The sequence below is a fragment of the Diceros bicornis genome, chromosome 21 (genome assembly GCF_020826845.1).
Source record: "Diceros bicornis minor isolate mBicDic1 chromosome 21, mDicBic1.mat.cur, whole genome shotgun sequence".
NCBI classification, from domain to species: domain Eukaryota; kingdom Metazoa; phylum Chordata; class Mammalia; order Perissodactyla; family Rhinocerotidae; genus Diceros; species Diceros bicornis.
In genome coordinates, this window is record NC_080760.1 from 39058183 (window position 1) to 39073817 (window position 15635).

The 15635-nt window shown below is 44.0% G+C and overlaps 1 protein-coding gene across 1 annotated transcript in view; it reads right to left on the bottom strand.

Annotated features, from left to right (window-relative positions):
* Positions 1–779: 779 nt before the first annotated feature.
* FBXO32 (F-box protein 32) overlaps positions 780–15635 on the bottom strand; it is a 32896-nt gene continuing 18040 nt past the window's right edge. Inside the window, exons 5-9 of the mRNA XM_058564896.1 lie at positions 13153–13246; positions 12164–12348; positions 6066–6248; positions 4941–5084; positions 780–4557 (exon numbers count right to left, since the gene is read on the bottom strand). Coding sequence (XP_058420879.1) covers positions 4468–4557; positions 4941–5084; positions 6066–6248; positions 12164–12348; positions 13153–13246 — 696 coding nt within the window. The 3' untranslated portion in view covers positions 780–4467. The remainder of the gene's footprint in view (positions 4558–4940; positions 5085–6065; positions 6249–12163; positions 12349–13152; positions 13247–15635) is intronic.

Sequence of the window (15635 nt, forward strand, 5' to 3'; positions counted from 1 at the left end):
TTAAGGGCCACCTTTGTAATTAAAATGTAAGTCCTCAGGGAAAAATGAATTTGTAAAAACATGCTGCTTACTTTATGGTGAACAGTTTGTACTCACTAGAATGCTGTATTCAACAGAGTCAGAAGTCTATAAAAACATTAAGTGGCTCCTTGACTTTTCCAGGAAGAATCAGGGACTTAAAATGTTTGGAAAAGTTAACAGCCAAATGCCTAGCACTGGACCGTCATGCTTGCCTTCCACTGCAAAGGTCTTGAGAAGAATTGCGTCGGGGGTCACGTGCCTCCAGCCTCGTCAAAAGGTGCCAGGGTAGGGGACACGAAGTCAAGGCATCAGGAGGCCGCATTTACACTCAGGTCCACCACTGAGTACCAGGTGGGCTGAGGCACGTCTCCTGAATATTCTACACCTGCTTCCTTGTCCTCACAGGCAGAAGGAGTGCCAGACTCCACCATCTCTAACATCCCTTTCAGCTCTAAAATCTGGGGTAGCAGTTTCTTTCCCTTGGAAAACCACGAAGGGTTTACTGTCTTTAACAAAACATAGAAGAAAGCATCTACAGAAAATGTCGAGTTTAAAGGAATTATGATCTTGTTTGTTGAACACATCAGGGACCCAAGACATATCAAAGAGCCATTGTCTCTGCATTTGCCTAGAGGTTCGGAGTGTTTCTGAGGTCTGTTTAAACACTAATAGGATTTTAGGCCAGCATCCAGTCAGAAGGGATGGTTCACAGACTCAGATAGTTGGAAACAGATTAAAAAAAGAGAAAACAACAGATGTCAACATAGAAAATGATGATATAGTTTAGTTAAAAAAAATTCACACATAAAATTACAGTTAAAAAAAATTCACACATAAAATAGAGTGATTGCATAGCAAGACATTATTGCCCTACAGCCTGGCAGAAAAATATAAACTCAGGTGCATATTTTATGATAAACATGGTATTGAAAGCTAAGAATGATACACTGTTGAACATGTCTTGAAATGATCGACCTTCTTATAAATCACACCACTTGCTTAGACAAATAAAATTCCAAGCTCTTTCTCTTCTCCCACATAAAAACAACAGAAACAAGAAGCCTCTGTTAATTACAAGCTCCTCATGAAAAACAATTTTTGAATCCACAAAGATGAGAAATGGGGCAATAATGCAGTACATACCTGTTACCTGACTTCACCATCGCTAAGTAAAGCCCGCTCTTGCGTTGAGTTTCGCAGCGTAAATCCAGCGCATCTAAAATATCTCCTCCACTTCAATATAAAATTGATCATCACCAAACAAATGTCATCTCACAACTGACACCCTGGGGATGTTTCCACTTTGTGGTTTCTGCCACCTGCCCTCCCATACGACTGATCCATTTGCTCAAAGCAACAGCATTGATTAATAACGCAATCTAGTTTAAAATGTCATTGAACTTTTTTCTGGATCTTGCTATAACGTTAGCACTCCTAAACTTCACACATTCTCCTTTCCCCAAATGCTGTGCCTTTCTCACAGGAGACTCTAGGCTCATGGCCCATAAACCTTTGAGTTGGCCCAAATTGTAACATCCCTGTGGATTTGCTCACCCTGCCCTGGACAAAACTCTTTCCTTCTCTGGAAGTCCAAATTACTTCACATTTGATATCAATTTCAAATTCTACGGTGCAGGGTAGGTACAGCAAAGAGAGTAGAACATTCCGTCTCTTCTAGCAATTTCCATGTCATGTCTCTTCTGGCTTTTAGACCAGCCATTCTGAGACAAAGATTCTTTGTTTTTGTGTTTTAGATCAGGTTGTCCAAGGAGGGTTTGCCAATAAAATTCTATAGATAATTAGTGCCCAGGAAACAAGAATTTTCTTTTTTTAACTCACTTTACTCATATATGAGGCTCTAGCCATGCTTCACAGCTACCACATGGTGCCAACACAGATGCTCTGCACCCACTCTGCTCTTCTCCATTGCCCACACACAGACCACAGCATCGGAGACATGCTATTTCTATTCCTTTCCCTCTCCCTCTCCACCTGCCATTTCCCTCATTCTCCTTTTCCAATGAAAGAGACCCACAAATGTTGGTTTCTTCTTTTTTTTTCTTAAAAATCTTCCTCGACTCGGTCACACACCACCTCCAATAATGCCAAAGGAGATGGGGAGAGCCCAGAGACACTATCTAGGTAAACATTTCAGAAAACCGTAACCCTGTCCCTTGTGGTAGGGGTCATCTTACAAGATGCGCCTTGCTGCCTGGGGCATGATGTGCAAGATGAGCATTGTTGACAGTCCAAAGCGGGCAACATTTCTAGGACTGCAAACCTGAAGATGCAGAGGAGTTTCCACCTCCTTGATCAGCACGAAAAGGGTCATGAGTTAGTGGGAAGATGTGGAAGGCCACGAAAGCTTAACATAAAAATATCCGAGTCAAGGGTCCCAGAGCTCTCACAGCAACAACAAACCCAACTCCACCCCATATCCTCAGGGAAGCTAAGACATTTGAGAGAACCTGTCTGAATTATGGAAGAACTAGCTTTTCATTCCACAGTCTAGGCCCTGCATTCTCCATGCGACCTTGACTTGGGGGGAGGGAAATGTAAAAAAAACTCTTAGGTACAACAGTGGTTGGTGGCCCTCCAAAGCTCAAACGTACCCAACAAGATCTTATTCTTTAATATTTAACTTTTTTCATTAGGGAGAATTTAAATTCAATTTAATTTTTTCTTCTTAGGGAGGTGAGAATGAAAATAACCACTGAGGAACCCTGGAGTAGGCACAAACATTGCAAAGCAAGGTGTGTTGACTAGCAGTTGACTTCTCTTCCGAATGCTGGTACTTGGGTTGTGCACTGAGGGAAGGGTGTGAAGGGGTCCTGCTGGGCTGGCTGGTCCCTTGGCTCATTTCTGTCCATGCTTAACCATCTTTCCTCTCTTTACGTCACCCCAAGTTCAACCCTTAAGGATACACTGTTCCCCATGGTGAATATGAACCAAGTTCCTATTTCTGCTTCACTTATTTGCCAAGTGCATGCAGGGTGGCAACTTTATTTGCAAAAAGAAAAAAAACAGCAAAGCAAATACAACTGCTAACTGCAAAAATATGTACACTGTTGTTGAAAAGCAAAGTTCTATAAAAAGTAAAAAACAAAAACATCCCCTCCCCCTTCCCAGGAATATCTGATAATGAACTCATTAAGTCCTGAGATTTCCTTTCTTCCACACAGCTACCTGCTGGTATCTGCCTAGCAAGATGCCTGGGGGATGGCGCAAGTTTAGGATGAACTCACAGTACCTCTGTTCCCTATTTGGCTAGAACTCCAGGCTTTATTTTATCATCCTTGCAAGAAGCCCTAGCTCAGGTTGACTAAATTTTGATGTCGGACTTAAAGAAAAGAAAGCTCCTCAGCTCATCACTCGCCAAGAGGGAAAGCAGCTGGTAAAACGTTTAACTGACATGGAAAACCTGTCTCACAAGACTTTATCAGCACTCTGGCTCCGACCAGTCCACAGAGATATGCTTATCCATGAAGATACTCAGGGAAGCCCAGACAAGCCAAGAAGTTCAACAGGAATAAGAAAGTCTTCACAGCTACTGGGTGACTAATTCTATCTTTTCTGCGGCAGGACTTCCTCTGGGACTGTTTTTAATTGGCCTTACATTGCCCTGAATGAGCTACGACATGCAAGGAAAAAAGGGCATACATGCTTTGGGGTTGTTCTAGAACAGAGGCAACTCCAAAGAGTGCCCCATTCGCCTAAAAAGGAAGTCTGAAACATGATGAGGATTGCCTCCAATATCCCTTCCCATTTTAAATCACTTTTTCTATGATGAAGAAACAAGAACAGACACTGCCTACGGAACAATGCACTTTGTCAAAGAGAGCATTGCATGCTTTCCGAGGTAGACTATTGTGTGATGTGTGGTATCTTTGTCAGATAAGGCCTTATGCCCATGTGGGTTTAAGATGGGTGATGCTTCCTTAGCTTTTTCAAAACAAACCCAAAATCAAACCAAAAGCCCAGGGATTTCTCATATATAGTTTTCTTCTTCTTTTTTTTTTCTTTCTTTTTTTAGACAATTTTTCACATTGTAAACAAAGAAGGTTCTACCTTGTATTCGAGTTTTGCCTTTTTCTTCCACATCTCTAGGGTACTATAAAGGAGTGTCAGTGAACACCAAGAGAATTCTGTTTTCATTGACGAAGTAGAATTCCTGCCCTTATAGTCTTGCTGGCAAATCGTTAGGAAAAAAAGTTTATTTACAGTATCTCTGCTTTTCCATACCAATTCTAATGAGAAGTCCATATTCTTAAATTCCCAGCCAGCGACTGCAGCTTTCCCCTCCAAGGTCCTCTCAATGACTTATCTCAGAAGTTTCGAGCCAATGTTTAAAATGTACACTATTTACAAATGAAGTGTCCAAACTCTGTATTCCCAACCATCCAATCAGCAGGGGAACCCTTCTGAAGTGCTGTCATGTGCTGGGATTCAGAACTTGAACAAGTTGATAAAGTCCTGGGGTGAAAGTGAGACGGAGCAGCTCTCTGGGTTATTGGCTGTGCACGGGTGGTCAGTGCCCTGGAAAGGAACATCGTGGTGAGGTTTGAGTTCTCAGAAGATTCTTGTTGGCTTGTAGTGCTCTAAGGCATTGCCCAACTTCAAAACAACATTCCTCTGTCAAGAATGTCACAAGTTCTGGAAAAACTAAAGAGCTGTGTGTGCGTGTGTGTGTGCACCTGTGCACCAAGAGATGGGAGAATTTGGGGGTGGGTGGCTTGCAGAAAAAATATACATAAGGAGGTAAAGGAAATTAAGGTCTTGGATAGTTGTTCTCCCTGGGGGCTCCTTTACTTTCAGCATGGGGCTGCAATAGTAAAAAGGATTTAGTGCTGCAATGCCGGTGCTATTGGCTCTTAGGGGCTGGGCTGGGGGTCTGTGGCAGCCACCTCCGAGACACATACCTTCCAGGAAAGAATGTGACAGTGTCTGCAAAGCTGAAGGGTGTCTCCATACTGCTCCTTCCGTGGGTAACATCGCACGAGTTTAAAATACATCTTCTTCCAATCCAGTTGTCCTTTGTCTGACAAAATTAATCGCTTGCGGATCTAAACATCAAACAAATAAAAGTAATTGCAGGGCAGTTCATCAAGAAGATGGTTTGTGGTTTTCTGGAAAGTTCTGCTCTGGCCCCTTTGCCGCTCTTTTCATCTACACCCTGCAAAAGCCAGGGAAAAAATAGCCAAGATATAAAGAAGTAACTTCTGAGCTCTACCCAGTTAAGTAGCAGCTTTTAACGAGTCTTTAAAAGAAACAGGTGGCTGGTGACATCTCACCAGTGACCTCTACGAAATTGCATTTGGATAGTCCTTGAAGGTTTAGGTGATCTCGATAAACAACTTCAATCTTTCCTTTGCTATAGACTTGAGTGATTATTTCCAGGGAGAGGCAGTAACCGCCTGGCACAGTGACTCTATTTTATATCTAAATATTAGTGGCTTCATGAACAGAACTTGTTGAACTCACACTTCTATATAAAGAAGTTGGAAAAAAACATCTGAGGCAGTGTGAGGAGGGGAAACAGGCCTAGAGCTGGTGTCAGGAGGCCCAAATTCAAATTCAAGGCTAGTGTCCTCACCTAGAGGAAACCACTTCACTAGTTTGTATATGTCACTCAGCCATTTGTGGTCTTGGTTTCTTTACCTGTTTAAATGGGCATAATGATACCTACGCTTTCCTGGGTCATTAGAATAAAATGAAATAATATCTGTAAAAGTACTTCAGCTGTAATCATAGAAGTATGTTACTTTGTTACAGAAAAGGACTAGTGCCACTTCATGAAATTTTTTTGAGTTGTAAAATGTGAATAGGTTAGAAATGTAATTTTTTTCCCCCATCAAAACCACCTAAAAAAAAAAAACTTCACATGCGTTATTTAGAAACTCCTTGGACTGTTGTTTTCCAGTCAAACCAGGGAGCCCTGGAGGGTGGGCACCCACACCTCCAGCTCGAGAAGGATGCCAAGGAAGCTTGAGGGTGGGGGGCAGAGAGAGGAGAGAAGGAAGGACCGTCTGCTGGGCCCCACCGACCTGCCGCTCGGAGAAGTGGTACTGGCACAGCTTCTTCCACAGCAGCCGGTCCTCGCTGAGCGCGTGCAGGTTGAGGGCCGCCTGGCCCAGGCTGACCAGGTCACGCCCGTCACTCAGCCTCTGCATGATGTTCAGTTGTAAGCACAAAGGCAGGTCAGTGAAGGTGAGGCCTTTGAAGGCAGGCTGCAGGGAAAAGGATGACATTAAGTTGCGGGACAGAGAGCAGCGATTCACCAGATGACACTGTCCAAGGACGCAGCTGTCCCCTCATCCTCCACCCTCCAGCTGGTTTATTGACCAGAGATCTAAAGCAGCAATGCTCCCTGTCCTAAATGCAGAAACGGGACCCATGGCTTGACCCACAAAGAACAGCCTGGAGCGGCTTGAGCTGAATGATGCCAGCAGGATTTTCCTAAACCGCACAAAGCTTTACGCTTTTACTCTTAAAGATTCTCCAAATAGCACAGGCTGGATTCTTGTGCTTCACTCAGTTCACTCAATTACAAGATTTGCTACCTTCCTGAAGGCCTCTCTGCCCAAGACAGAGCAACCCGCCTACCACCCCAGCCTTGTATCTCACTGCCCACCTCGTGACCACTGATCCTGCCAAGCAGGTGCTTTCAAGGGCGCCCAAACACCCTGCCCACAAGGCCCTCATGCTCCCCAGTCCTCTCTGTCCATTATTCTGTCTCAGATCCAGTTCAAACCCACTTCCTCTGAAAGACCTTTTCTGCTTTTGTGACTATATCAGGCCCTACTCACTGCACCTTCTTAGAATTCCTATGATCTCTTTAGAAGCTTTTTGCAACAATCCCCTTTTTGTTATATAACACAACTCTTTTCCAAAAAAAGCTTGAATGGAACATTCCGGCTAGAAGGTATGCTCCCTCTGTGGAGGCAGGAATTTCTATCTGTTTTCATTGCTGGGTCCTCAGTGTCTGGAAGAGAGCCTAGCATATAGTAGGCACTCAATAAATATTTGTGGAATGATGAAACCCAAATAACTAAATAGGTAAAAAAAAAAAAAAAAAAAAAGACAACAACAAAAGGGGCCGGCCCAGGGGCGTAGCAGTTAAGTGCGCGCGCTCCGCTGCGGCAGCCCGGGGTTTGCCGGTTTGGATCCTGGCCGTGCACCAACACATCGCTTGTCAAGCCATGCCATGGCGGCGTCCCATATAAAGTAGAGGAAGATGGGCACAGATGTTAGCCCAGGGCCAATCTTCCTCAGCAAAAAGAGGAGGATTGGCATCGGATGTTAGCTCAGGGCTGATCTTCCTCACAAAAACAAAAACAAAAAAACGACAAAAAACCCTGCACTGGTGTGTGTGTGTGTGTGTGTGTGTGTGTGTGTGCACATGTGGATGTGTATGCATGCCTTGGAAATGGATGGTCCAGAATCTTTTGGCTTAAGCACCACCATCCATTGAGGCATCTCTATTCAAACCTAGGGCTCCATGGAACACCCTGAAATGTTCATCTGTGGCTAACACATTGACAATTCACCGTGAGCTTCTCGTACCGTGTCCCTGAATTTATATTTAAGCCCGTTATTGTTTAAATTTTGATGAGCTCATGTTACCCCACCCAGACCTAGATCCTTGAAGGCAGGGTCTAACTTGGTATCCCTTGAAGACTAGTCCAGCACAAAAAGCCTCTTCTGAGTGACTGTTATGGCCTGGCTCTGGAACTGCTGCAGTGGGCTCATTAGGCTGGCCAGAGACCCAGAAACATAAACAAATAACTACACAACAAGACGTTAAAGGAGACGTTAAGGAGGTCAACACACAGTGCTATGGGGACGACCTGTCCACAGCAGGTCCTCAATGCTATCTGTTGATATGTCTTGAACAGCCGCTGGAGGCTGCCACCTGGTAAGAAGTCAGCACAAATCACCTGAGACTGGGGTTCTTCGTCTTTCCCATGCTAGCCTGGGTGAGCTCTTGATTTTGAACTATAGACATTTTTAGCTCACTGTTCTGTCACCTCTAGGGGTCACAAGAAAAAAAAAATACAGGATGAAGAAATCCTTCCTTAGCTCAGGGGAAAATACCCTGGGAAGGGGTATTGAGTTCCCTCCTCAAACTTTTAGGCAACTAAACTCTGCAGGAGGGACATCAAAGCAAAGACACACAGGATTCCTGGGGGATGAGCAGCCTCAGCAATTCCTTCTTGTGCCTCCGCAAAGGAGGACAGGTAGCAGAGGGGAGGCGGGCCGTGGCAGGGCGCCTTGGGAAGTTGGACTGTGGGGAAGAACGGGAGGTGGCATGGGAGAAACACAGGACGGACAAGCAGCAGATCTGGATCCCAGGTGCCCTTGGGAAGTCTGGGTCTCATTTTCCCTTTGTCCAAAATGACTTGGTTTAGAAGACTCTGAAGATCCCTTCCAGTTCCAACAATCTCAGACTTGGAGTAGCTTCAGCCTCCTAACTCATCAGAAGTGTCTATGACTTGACAACTTATATTGCTCAGGCTGCTGGGCTGAACTTTCAATTGTTTGCAAAATTCAGGACTTCGCCGGACTGCAGAAGGCCCTGGACCTATTTGTCATTTATCATCTGCTGCTGATCATATGAGCCAATAAAACTGCCATGAGATTTTCTTTTTGTTTCCAGCACTTCAAAGCATCTACTTTTTTGGTTAAAACTCCCAGGCCAATTATTACATGAACTCCTATTAAAGTCTGCTTGGCAGTGTTCACTCCGAAATTTTCAAACCTGAACTTTTCCAAAATCCTTGCCCAGACCCCATGCCGAGCCCTTTCTCCTGATAAATGGTTAACTGCTTGCGTGCCTTCTCCTTTTTGAATATAAACATATAAAAGAAAAATAAGTCACTCTTGCACCTCCAGTCAACCATTTGGCTAAAATCCTTTTATAGCCAGTCCCCTGCCTCACAACATGTTTCAAAACACTGCCTTACTCACAGCACACTAATTCTATTTGATTGTTTCCCCACAAGCCGGTTCTCTCAGTTTTTTTTCTTTTTTATATTAATTATCTTTGCCAATAAAAATTGGCTCCATAGAATTAGATATTAAATTTTGAAGGAAAACAAGATTATGTGCTGGGAAGATACTGATAGAACTTTGGCAAATGGAAAGCAATTACTGTAAATGTCACCTTAACATTGTCGTGTAATAACATACTTCTCTTTGGTCCAAACTGTTAAAAAGTAGTTTTAAAATACAGACTGAAGTCATTAAGTCCCTTCTCTGTCTCTCTTGATCTATCTCTCCTCTGGAGAGTTGGGCATTTGTGTGAATGGCAATTCAGGGCTCCGCGGGGTCCCAGCTCTGTGGGGTCCCAGCAGTGCTCTCAGAATACGGGAGCTCAGAGTCAAGGAGGGTGGGGAAGGAGGGCAGGAAGGAGAAGAGTGCAAAGAGTAAAAATACAGCCTCTGCAGACAGACCTGGGTTCAATCCTCGTGCTATGCATCTTACTGGTGGTGAGGCCCTGGCCAGGTTATTCTTAACTATGCAATCTAATTTTTCTCCTTTATAAAATGAGTAAAAGCATATCTTATAGTTTTGCTGGGTGGAGTGCATAAGATAATGCACAGAAGTACTTCGCACAGTGCCCAATAAATATTAGCTATTATAATGACTCCTACCTACAATTATTCATTAGATGAGTTAATTAATACATGTAAAGTACTTAGAACAGCGTCTTCCACAGAAGGAGTCCTTAATAATAATAACAGCTGATGCGTTTACAAAACTTACTACAAGTCAGGCACTGTTCCAAGTGCTTTCTATATATTAACTTATTAAATCTCACCCCAGGGCTGCGAGATAGGCATTACTGCCCCTACTTTTCAAATGAGGAAAGCGAGGCACAGAGAGGTTGAATGACTTGCCCCAAATCCTGCAGTTGGTAAATTTTCATCATCATCCATAACAGTGCAATGTTTTCCAATTGTATTCCTCTGAACATCGAACAAGTACTTGAGGTAGGCGGTGGGAGGAGATTCCCCTTCAAGCATTCATTCATTCAACTAAAATTTACTGACTGTCTCTGTTCCACGTCAGTTACTGGGAATAGAGCAGGGAACAAGACGGTAATGTCCTTTCTTTGTGGAGAGTATAAGGCAGTGGATGGGGACAGAAAAGAGAATGCACATATGAGATAATGTCAGATCTTGATAACTGCCCTGAAGCAGGTGATATGATAGTGGCTTCAATAGATCGGATGGTTAGGGGAGGAGTAAGCTTAAAAGCCCGAGGCAGGACCACGCTTAGAGCGTGCAGAGAATACTTGGCCTGGCGGAGTGCCGCGAGCTGGGGGGGAGGGTGAGATGAACGCCAGTGTTTGATCTGTCCTGTATGGGATTTCATTAGATTTAAAAGGTTTGCACAAAGCTGGATCACTGAATAAATAGTTGGAAGAAAGCTGGAATGAAAAAAGATTTGGAAACCACTGATGTTAAGAAAGCTTCGCCATTTTAGGAATAAGGAATCCAGGGTTCTGGCTTCAGCTCTGGCCCTAATTGCTGTGTAACTCGGGGAAAGTCCCTGGGCTTCTCTGGTCCCCACTCCACCCTCACTCCATGAAGGGTAATAGCAACTACATTGGCTACCTCCCAAGAGGGTTTGTAGGTCAACTAAGGGGGGCTTTGGGGAGGTAAGCCCATGGAAGTGCAAGGAACGTGGGCGGATGTGGTCAAGGGGGGTTCCTGTGAGGCGGAGAGAGGGAACAGAGGCAAGCTCTGGGCAAGGGTGACCATCCAAATGGGTGTTCCAAAGCTGCCGGAGGGAAGATGCCCTTGGGACAAATGGGACTTGCTCAGTTATATCACTGGCTGGGTAATGCTCACCTGGACGTAGAAAAACCAGTAAGTATGAAGTCCAGGCTACAGGGAACACCAGAAATCAGGCAGGAGGTGTAAGTGGGTTTTCTGTGAAAGATAAGCTGGGAATTTGGGTCTCAAATTCACGTTATAAAACTATGCCTACACTTGCGAGATAGGAGTGGGGGTAAATTATTAGAATAAATTAGGTAAATGTTCACAATACAGTTTTAAAATAATCATATAATTGAGATAGCTTTTGAAAGATTATCTGGGCTTGTGCTCTGCTCCACGTGCGTGTGTGTGTGTGTGTGTGTGTGTGTGTTGTAGTGTAAGTGAATCTAAGAAAGGCACATAACTCTGAGGCTTCTAATTATTCCCTTTGTTTCAGAGTTGAAAACTCTAAGGCACAGAGAAGTTATTACGGGTGAAGTCAAGGACACTGTAGTTTGAAGACTTCATATAGTAAAATAATATTTAAAAGAGGTCAAACAAGTTTTTTCATGTTACTTTCTGGAGAGATGGGGCAGACCCAAACTTTATCAGTTTGGGTCCTAGAACCACTTAAAACAGCCGTGGACAGGGATGTGATAAGTAATCCAAGTGCGACGTGAGCTGCCTAAGTGTGTCTGTCCATTAGGGAGCCTTAAGAGATTACACCAGCGTCTTTCTGACATTTTTTGTGTGCCTTGTCCTCCTGCTCACTATTAAGAGGACAAGAGCTGAGGGCCAAGGTATGTTTTAAAAGCCAAAAGAAGCTACTGATCGTAGTTTAGCTGGTAATATAGGGCTTTTTTTTTTTTTTGCTCATGTCTTTTCCTACATGTATGTTCACAGTCTTTAATCAAAGGCTTCCTAAAAACTATTAATAACAAGAATTTTAAAAGGTTGGTACCAGTTCTCCAAGCCACTGCCATCACAGCTCTACTGTATTCAAGGCAGCATCCTAAAGCTGTAAACAACACATTCTTTAAGAGGAAATAGGCAAGAGAAGAGATCTCGAAATCTCAGTAAAGATTTCAGTGGTATAGCCAACATCTCCCGAAAAGCCAAGTTTCTAGTTTTTCCCACCATGTTTCAATTGGCTGTCATCTTTCAGATACTTTGATCCTTTGTCCAATTCTTCCCACCTTTGCTTTATCAAGAAGTTCCCCAGCCCACTCTCAGCACCCAGCATAAAGCATCAGACCAGAACAGTCCAGACTCTTCCATCACCAGAGTGGATTTAAAGTCCTGGCGAGACTGCCCAGCACTCAGCGGGGAAGTGACTGAAGCCTTTCCCGCTAGGAGGAAGCCGGGGCATTCCTGCTTACCCTGGTAATCTGGATGTTGTTCAGCTGCTGCTGCCAGTGGAGAATCGTCTCCATCCGATACACCCACATGTTAATGTTCCCGACCAGCACAGACTTGCCGACTCTTTGGACCAGTGTACATAAGGACGTGTAGAGGGTCTGGAGCAGTTCCCTTATTAGTCTAATGTTTTGCTGGTCTTCAAGGACTTGAGCGGGGAAGGAAAACATAATAACAGTTATGATCCTAGATCACTCTATATTTCATATGTAGGTCTTTCTTCTTTTCTGTTCTGCTCATGTTTATCCCCTTGAGGGATAAGGTTTCAAACTTCTGCACTCGAAGTTACTGGGTAGTTTCTATTATCTAGGTCCCTTTTTGTTCTCTTCTCCCTAGTTTTCTACAAAGATTCTTTCTCCTTTGATTGTTCCACCAGCACCAATGGCTCATTTGATCTGAAAGCAGCTTCTTTTGCCCAGCAGTGACATCCCTTTTAGGTGGTCAGTGGTAGGAGCATGGGTCCAGGGGTGAGGAGCTTGGGTTCTAACTGTCTGGCTGACTCTTTGTGTGATTATGGACAAATCACTCGTTCTCATGGGCCTCAGTTTGCCCGTATGTACAATGAGCCAGTTGAGCCAGAGACCTAACGCTCCCTCTAGCTCAAACAGTCAGTGAATTTATTCGGCCTTGTACACAGCTCAATTTCCTAGGAATTTGGAATCCAGAGGCTTGTTAGCCAAGGTCGGGACACGTATCTACACTGAGAAGCCTGAGGGGCTTATGGCAGAGCAAATGTCCCAATGAAAGGACAGGAGGGTGATGGTCTCACCCTTTGTCGTGAGCGTGAGTGGTACTTTTTGCTGAACTGGAATCTGGTACCTGTATAACGGGAGTTATCCATTTCCATCCATTCACATTCCCTTAAATTGAATGACATGTCCACTCTACTGGAAAATCCATCTGCCCAGCCCCACGCCCATAAAAAGGGGTGAGAGAGTGAGAGAGAGCTCACCTTTCAGTACCACTTTTTCCAAAATGTTCATGAAGTTCTTTTGGGCGATGCCACTCAGGGATGTGAGCTGTGACTTTGCTATCAGTTCCAACAGCTGTGGATAAAAATAGAAGTTGCCAGGCTTAGCATACAGAGATATTTTTCTCCTCTAATCTTCACTTTTGAGTCACATGACACGTAGATACAGACTGACGGGGGAGATAAATGGCAGGCAGGGCCACAATGCAATAAAAAGCAGATGCTCAAAGTGAAAGACAAATGTGGGTAATTCAAACCCCAGGAATCAGGTTGAATATACTTGCTGTTTTTCTTTTAAATATAAAGAGTTTGGCTTCAGCCAGGGCTAATTCATTCTACTTGTCCTACTTCAGCAAGTGAAGCTGATGTACTCTGAAGGGCACAAAACCTCCTGTGACCTGTGAATGTTGGACTTCTGCATAATCACTCCCAGGGGGAGTTCTCCTACCCCTACTTGAACTTCTTCCCCACTGGCACCAAACGCTCTCAAGGCACCTAAAAGCTCATGGTCAACAATGATGTGCACTTTCCCAGGAATTCTTATTCAGGTATCTCCTGCTTATGCAGTGTTCAATAAAAATGTCTATTAATTAGAATCTTTCATTGCACTTAACTTTCTGTAGAAACAGGTCCCTCACAGGAAGAGAACATCTACATCCTCAGGGATGTGGAGTATAGATACATATTTCCACTTAGAGGCTAGGATCCTTGCAGCTCTTAGCCTTACGTTCAAATCTTGATTTGATCGCTTATTAGCTCTGTGACTATGGGCAAGTTACTGAATTTCTTGGTGCCCCAGTTTCTTCATCTGTACTAATAATACTCAGAGGCCCCAAGACTGTTGAGAGCTTCAATGAGGGAACGCACATAAAGGCCTTAGCACAGTGCCCGGCACAAATTAGGTAGAAACTAAAGGTTGGTTGGTTTGTTGAAGGAGTATGTCCTATTCCCACCTCCCCCATTATGGCCAAACAAGAAGAAATAAAGATAACAACTTAAGTTGGTGCATCCTTACCCCAGTCTTTCTTCCCTTCAGAAGAAAAATTCTTTACAGATGTGGCAAGATTAAAAAAAAAAATCAAAGATTTTAGTGTTGAAAAATGAAATTTGGACTGGAACGGGGTCTTAGAGATCATGTAGTTCAACCCACTTAACAGGTGAGCAAAGTGAGGCTCAAGAGACTAAACTTTACCAATTACCCCACAAGCAGCGAGAGGGCTCAGCAGATCCTTCTCAACACACTTCAGGCTTTCACAGAGTTATCAAACAAAAAGGTTGATATAAAGTGAAAATAATTAATTTCAGCAGAACTCACCAGGCCCCCAAGTAAAACTAACTAGCCTTAGATCTAGTAATGTAAACTAGACTTGAGAACCAAGGCCGCTCTCTCATGTTAAAGCTTAAATCTCTGTTCCTAGGAAACTTTCCAAGGAAGTTTCATCTCCTGGCCAGGCCCCAGCCCAACTTCACTTCAGGTCAATAAACACTGAGGGTGACACTGTGCTGGGTGCTGGAATCAAGGCTGAAGGAACTAGCAAAGTGACATTCTAAAAACTGGGCTGCAGAGAACTGAAACTTTTGAATCAAAGCCACAGGCAATTCAAAGAACCTCTGCTTCCAAGGCATTTGTTGAAAAATTTTGTCCCCATGGAGCCCCTGAGGAGCCTGTCAAACCACGTACAGACTTTCAATTTCCTGAACATAATTTTACTTTAGGTTAAAACAAAACAAAACAAAACCCTTCTCCTGCCTGGCTTATGTATCTGTCTCACATGCATGGAGTGATGCTGTCATCTGACTGGGAGAAGGTGGCGAGAAAAGGCTGAGGCTGGTTTGTTAAGATTAGTACTGGTGACCCAAGGTTGCAAGTCAGCAGCTGACCAAGTGCCCATTAAGAGAGGCAAGAAGTCAAAACATCAGTTGAGGCCATGTCCATGGGCAGTGACCACACTGGATGCCCTCTGGCTGTCGATTCAGCTCTGTCACCAACCAGCATATGACAGTCAAGGGAGGAGTGAAAAATGGCACAAAGGGACTGGCCCAACCTTTCATTTCTCTCTCTGACCAACAACAAGACTCAGAAGGCCCAGCCAATGGTCTATTAATACCCTGAGCCTCACATGACCAGCCCAAACCAGGATGAAAGAAAACAAAAGCCTTGAGTCGCTCTCAGAAGGGCAGTCTGTGTACTGTGACTCATCATGGGGTGGGAGGTGGGTCAAGGGGGTGGGAGGAGGGCGGGCAGAGCTCTGTCTGAAATCCATCCAAAGCCCAGATTCCATGTGACTACCAGCTCATAAGTTTTAATCTTGTCTACTAAAAATGCACCAATCACAAGTGCAAGAAAACTCTCAAAGCTATGACTATGCATTTGAGGGAAAACAAAAAGTCCTTTGGTCTGACTGAGATGATCTTTGACTAAGGAGAAGAAATATAGCAGCAAAAATTTGTCAATTGACAGCAGA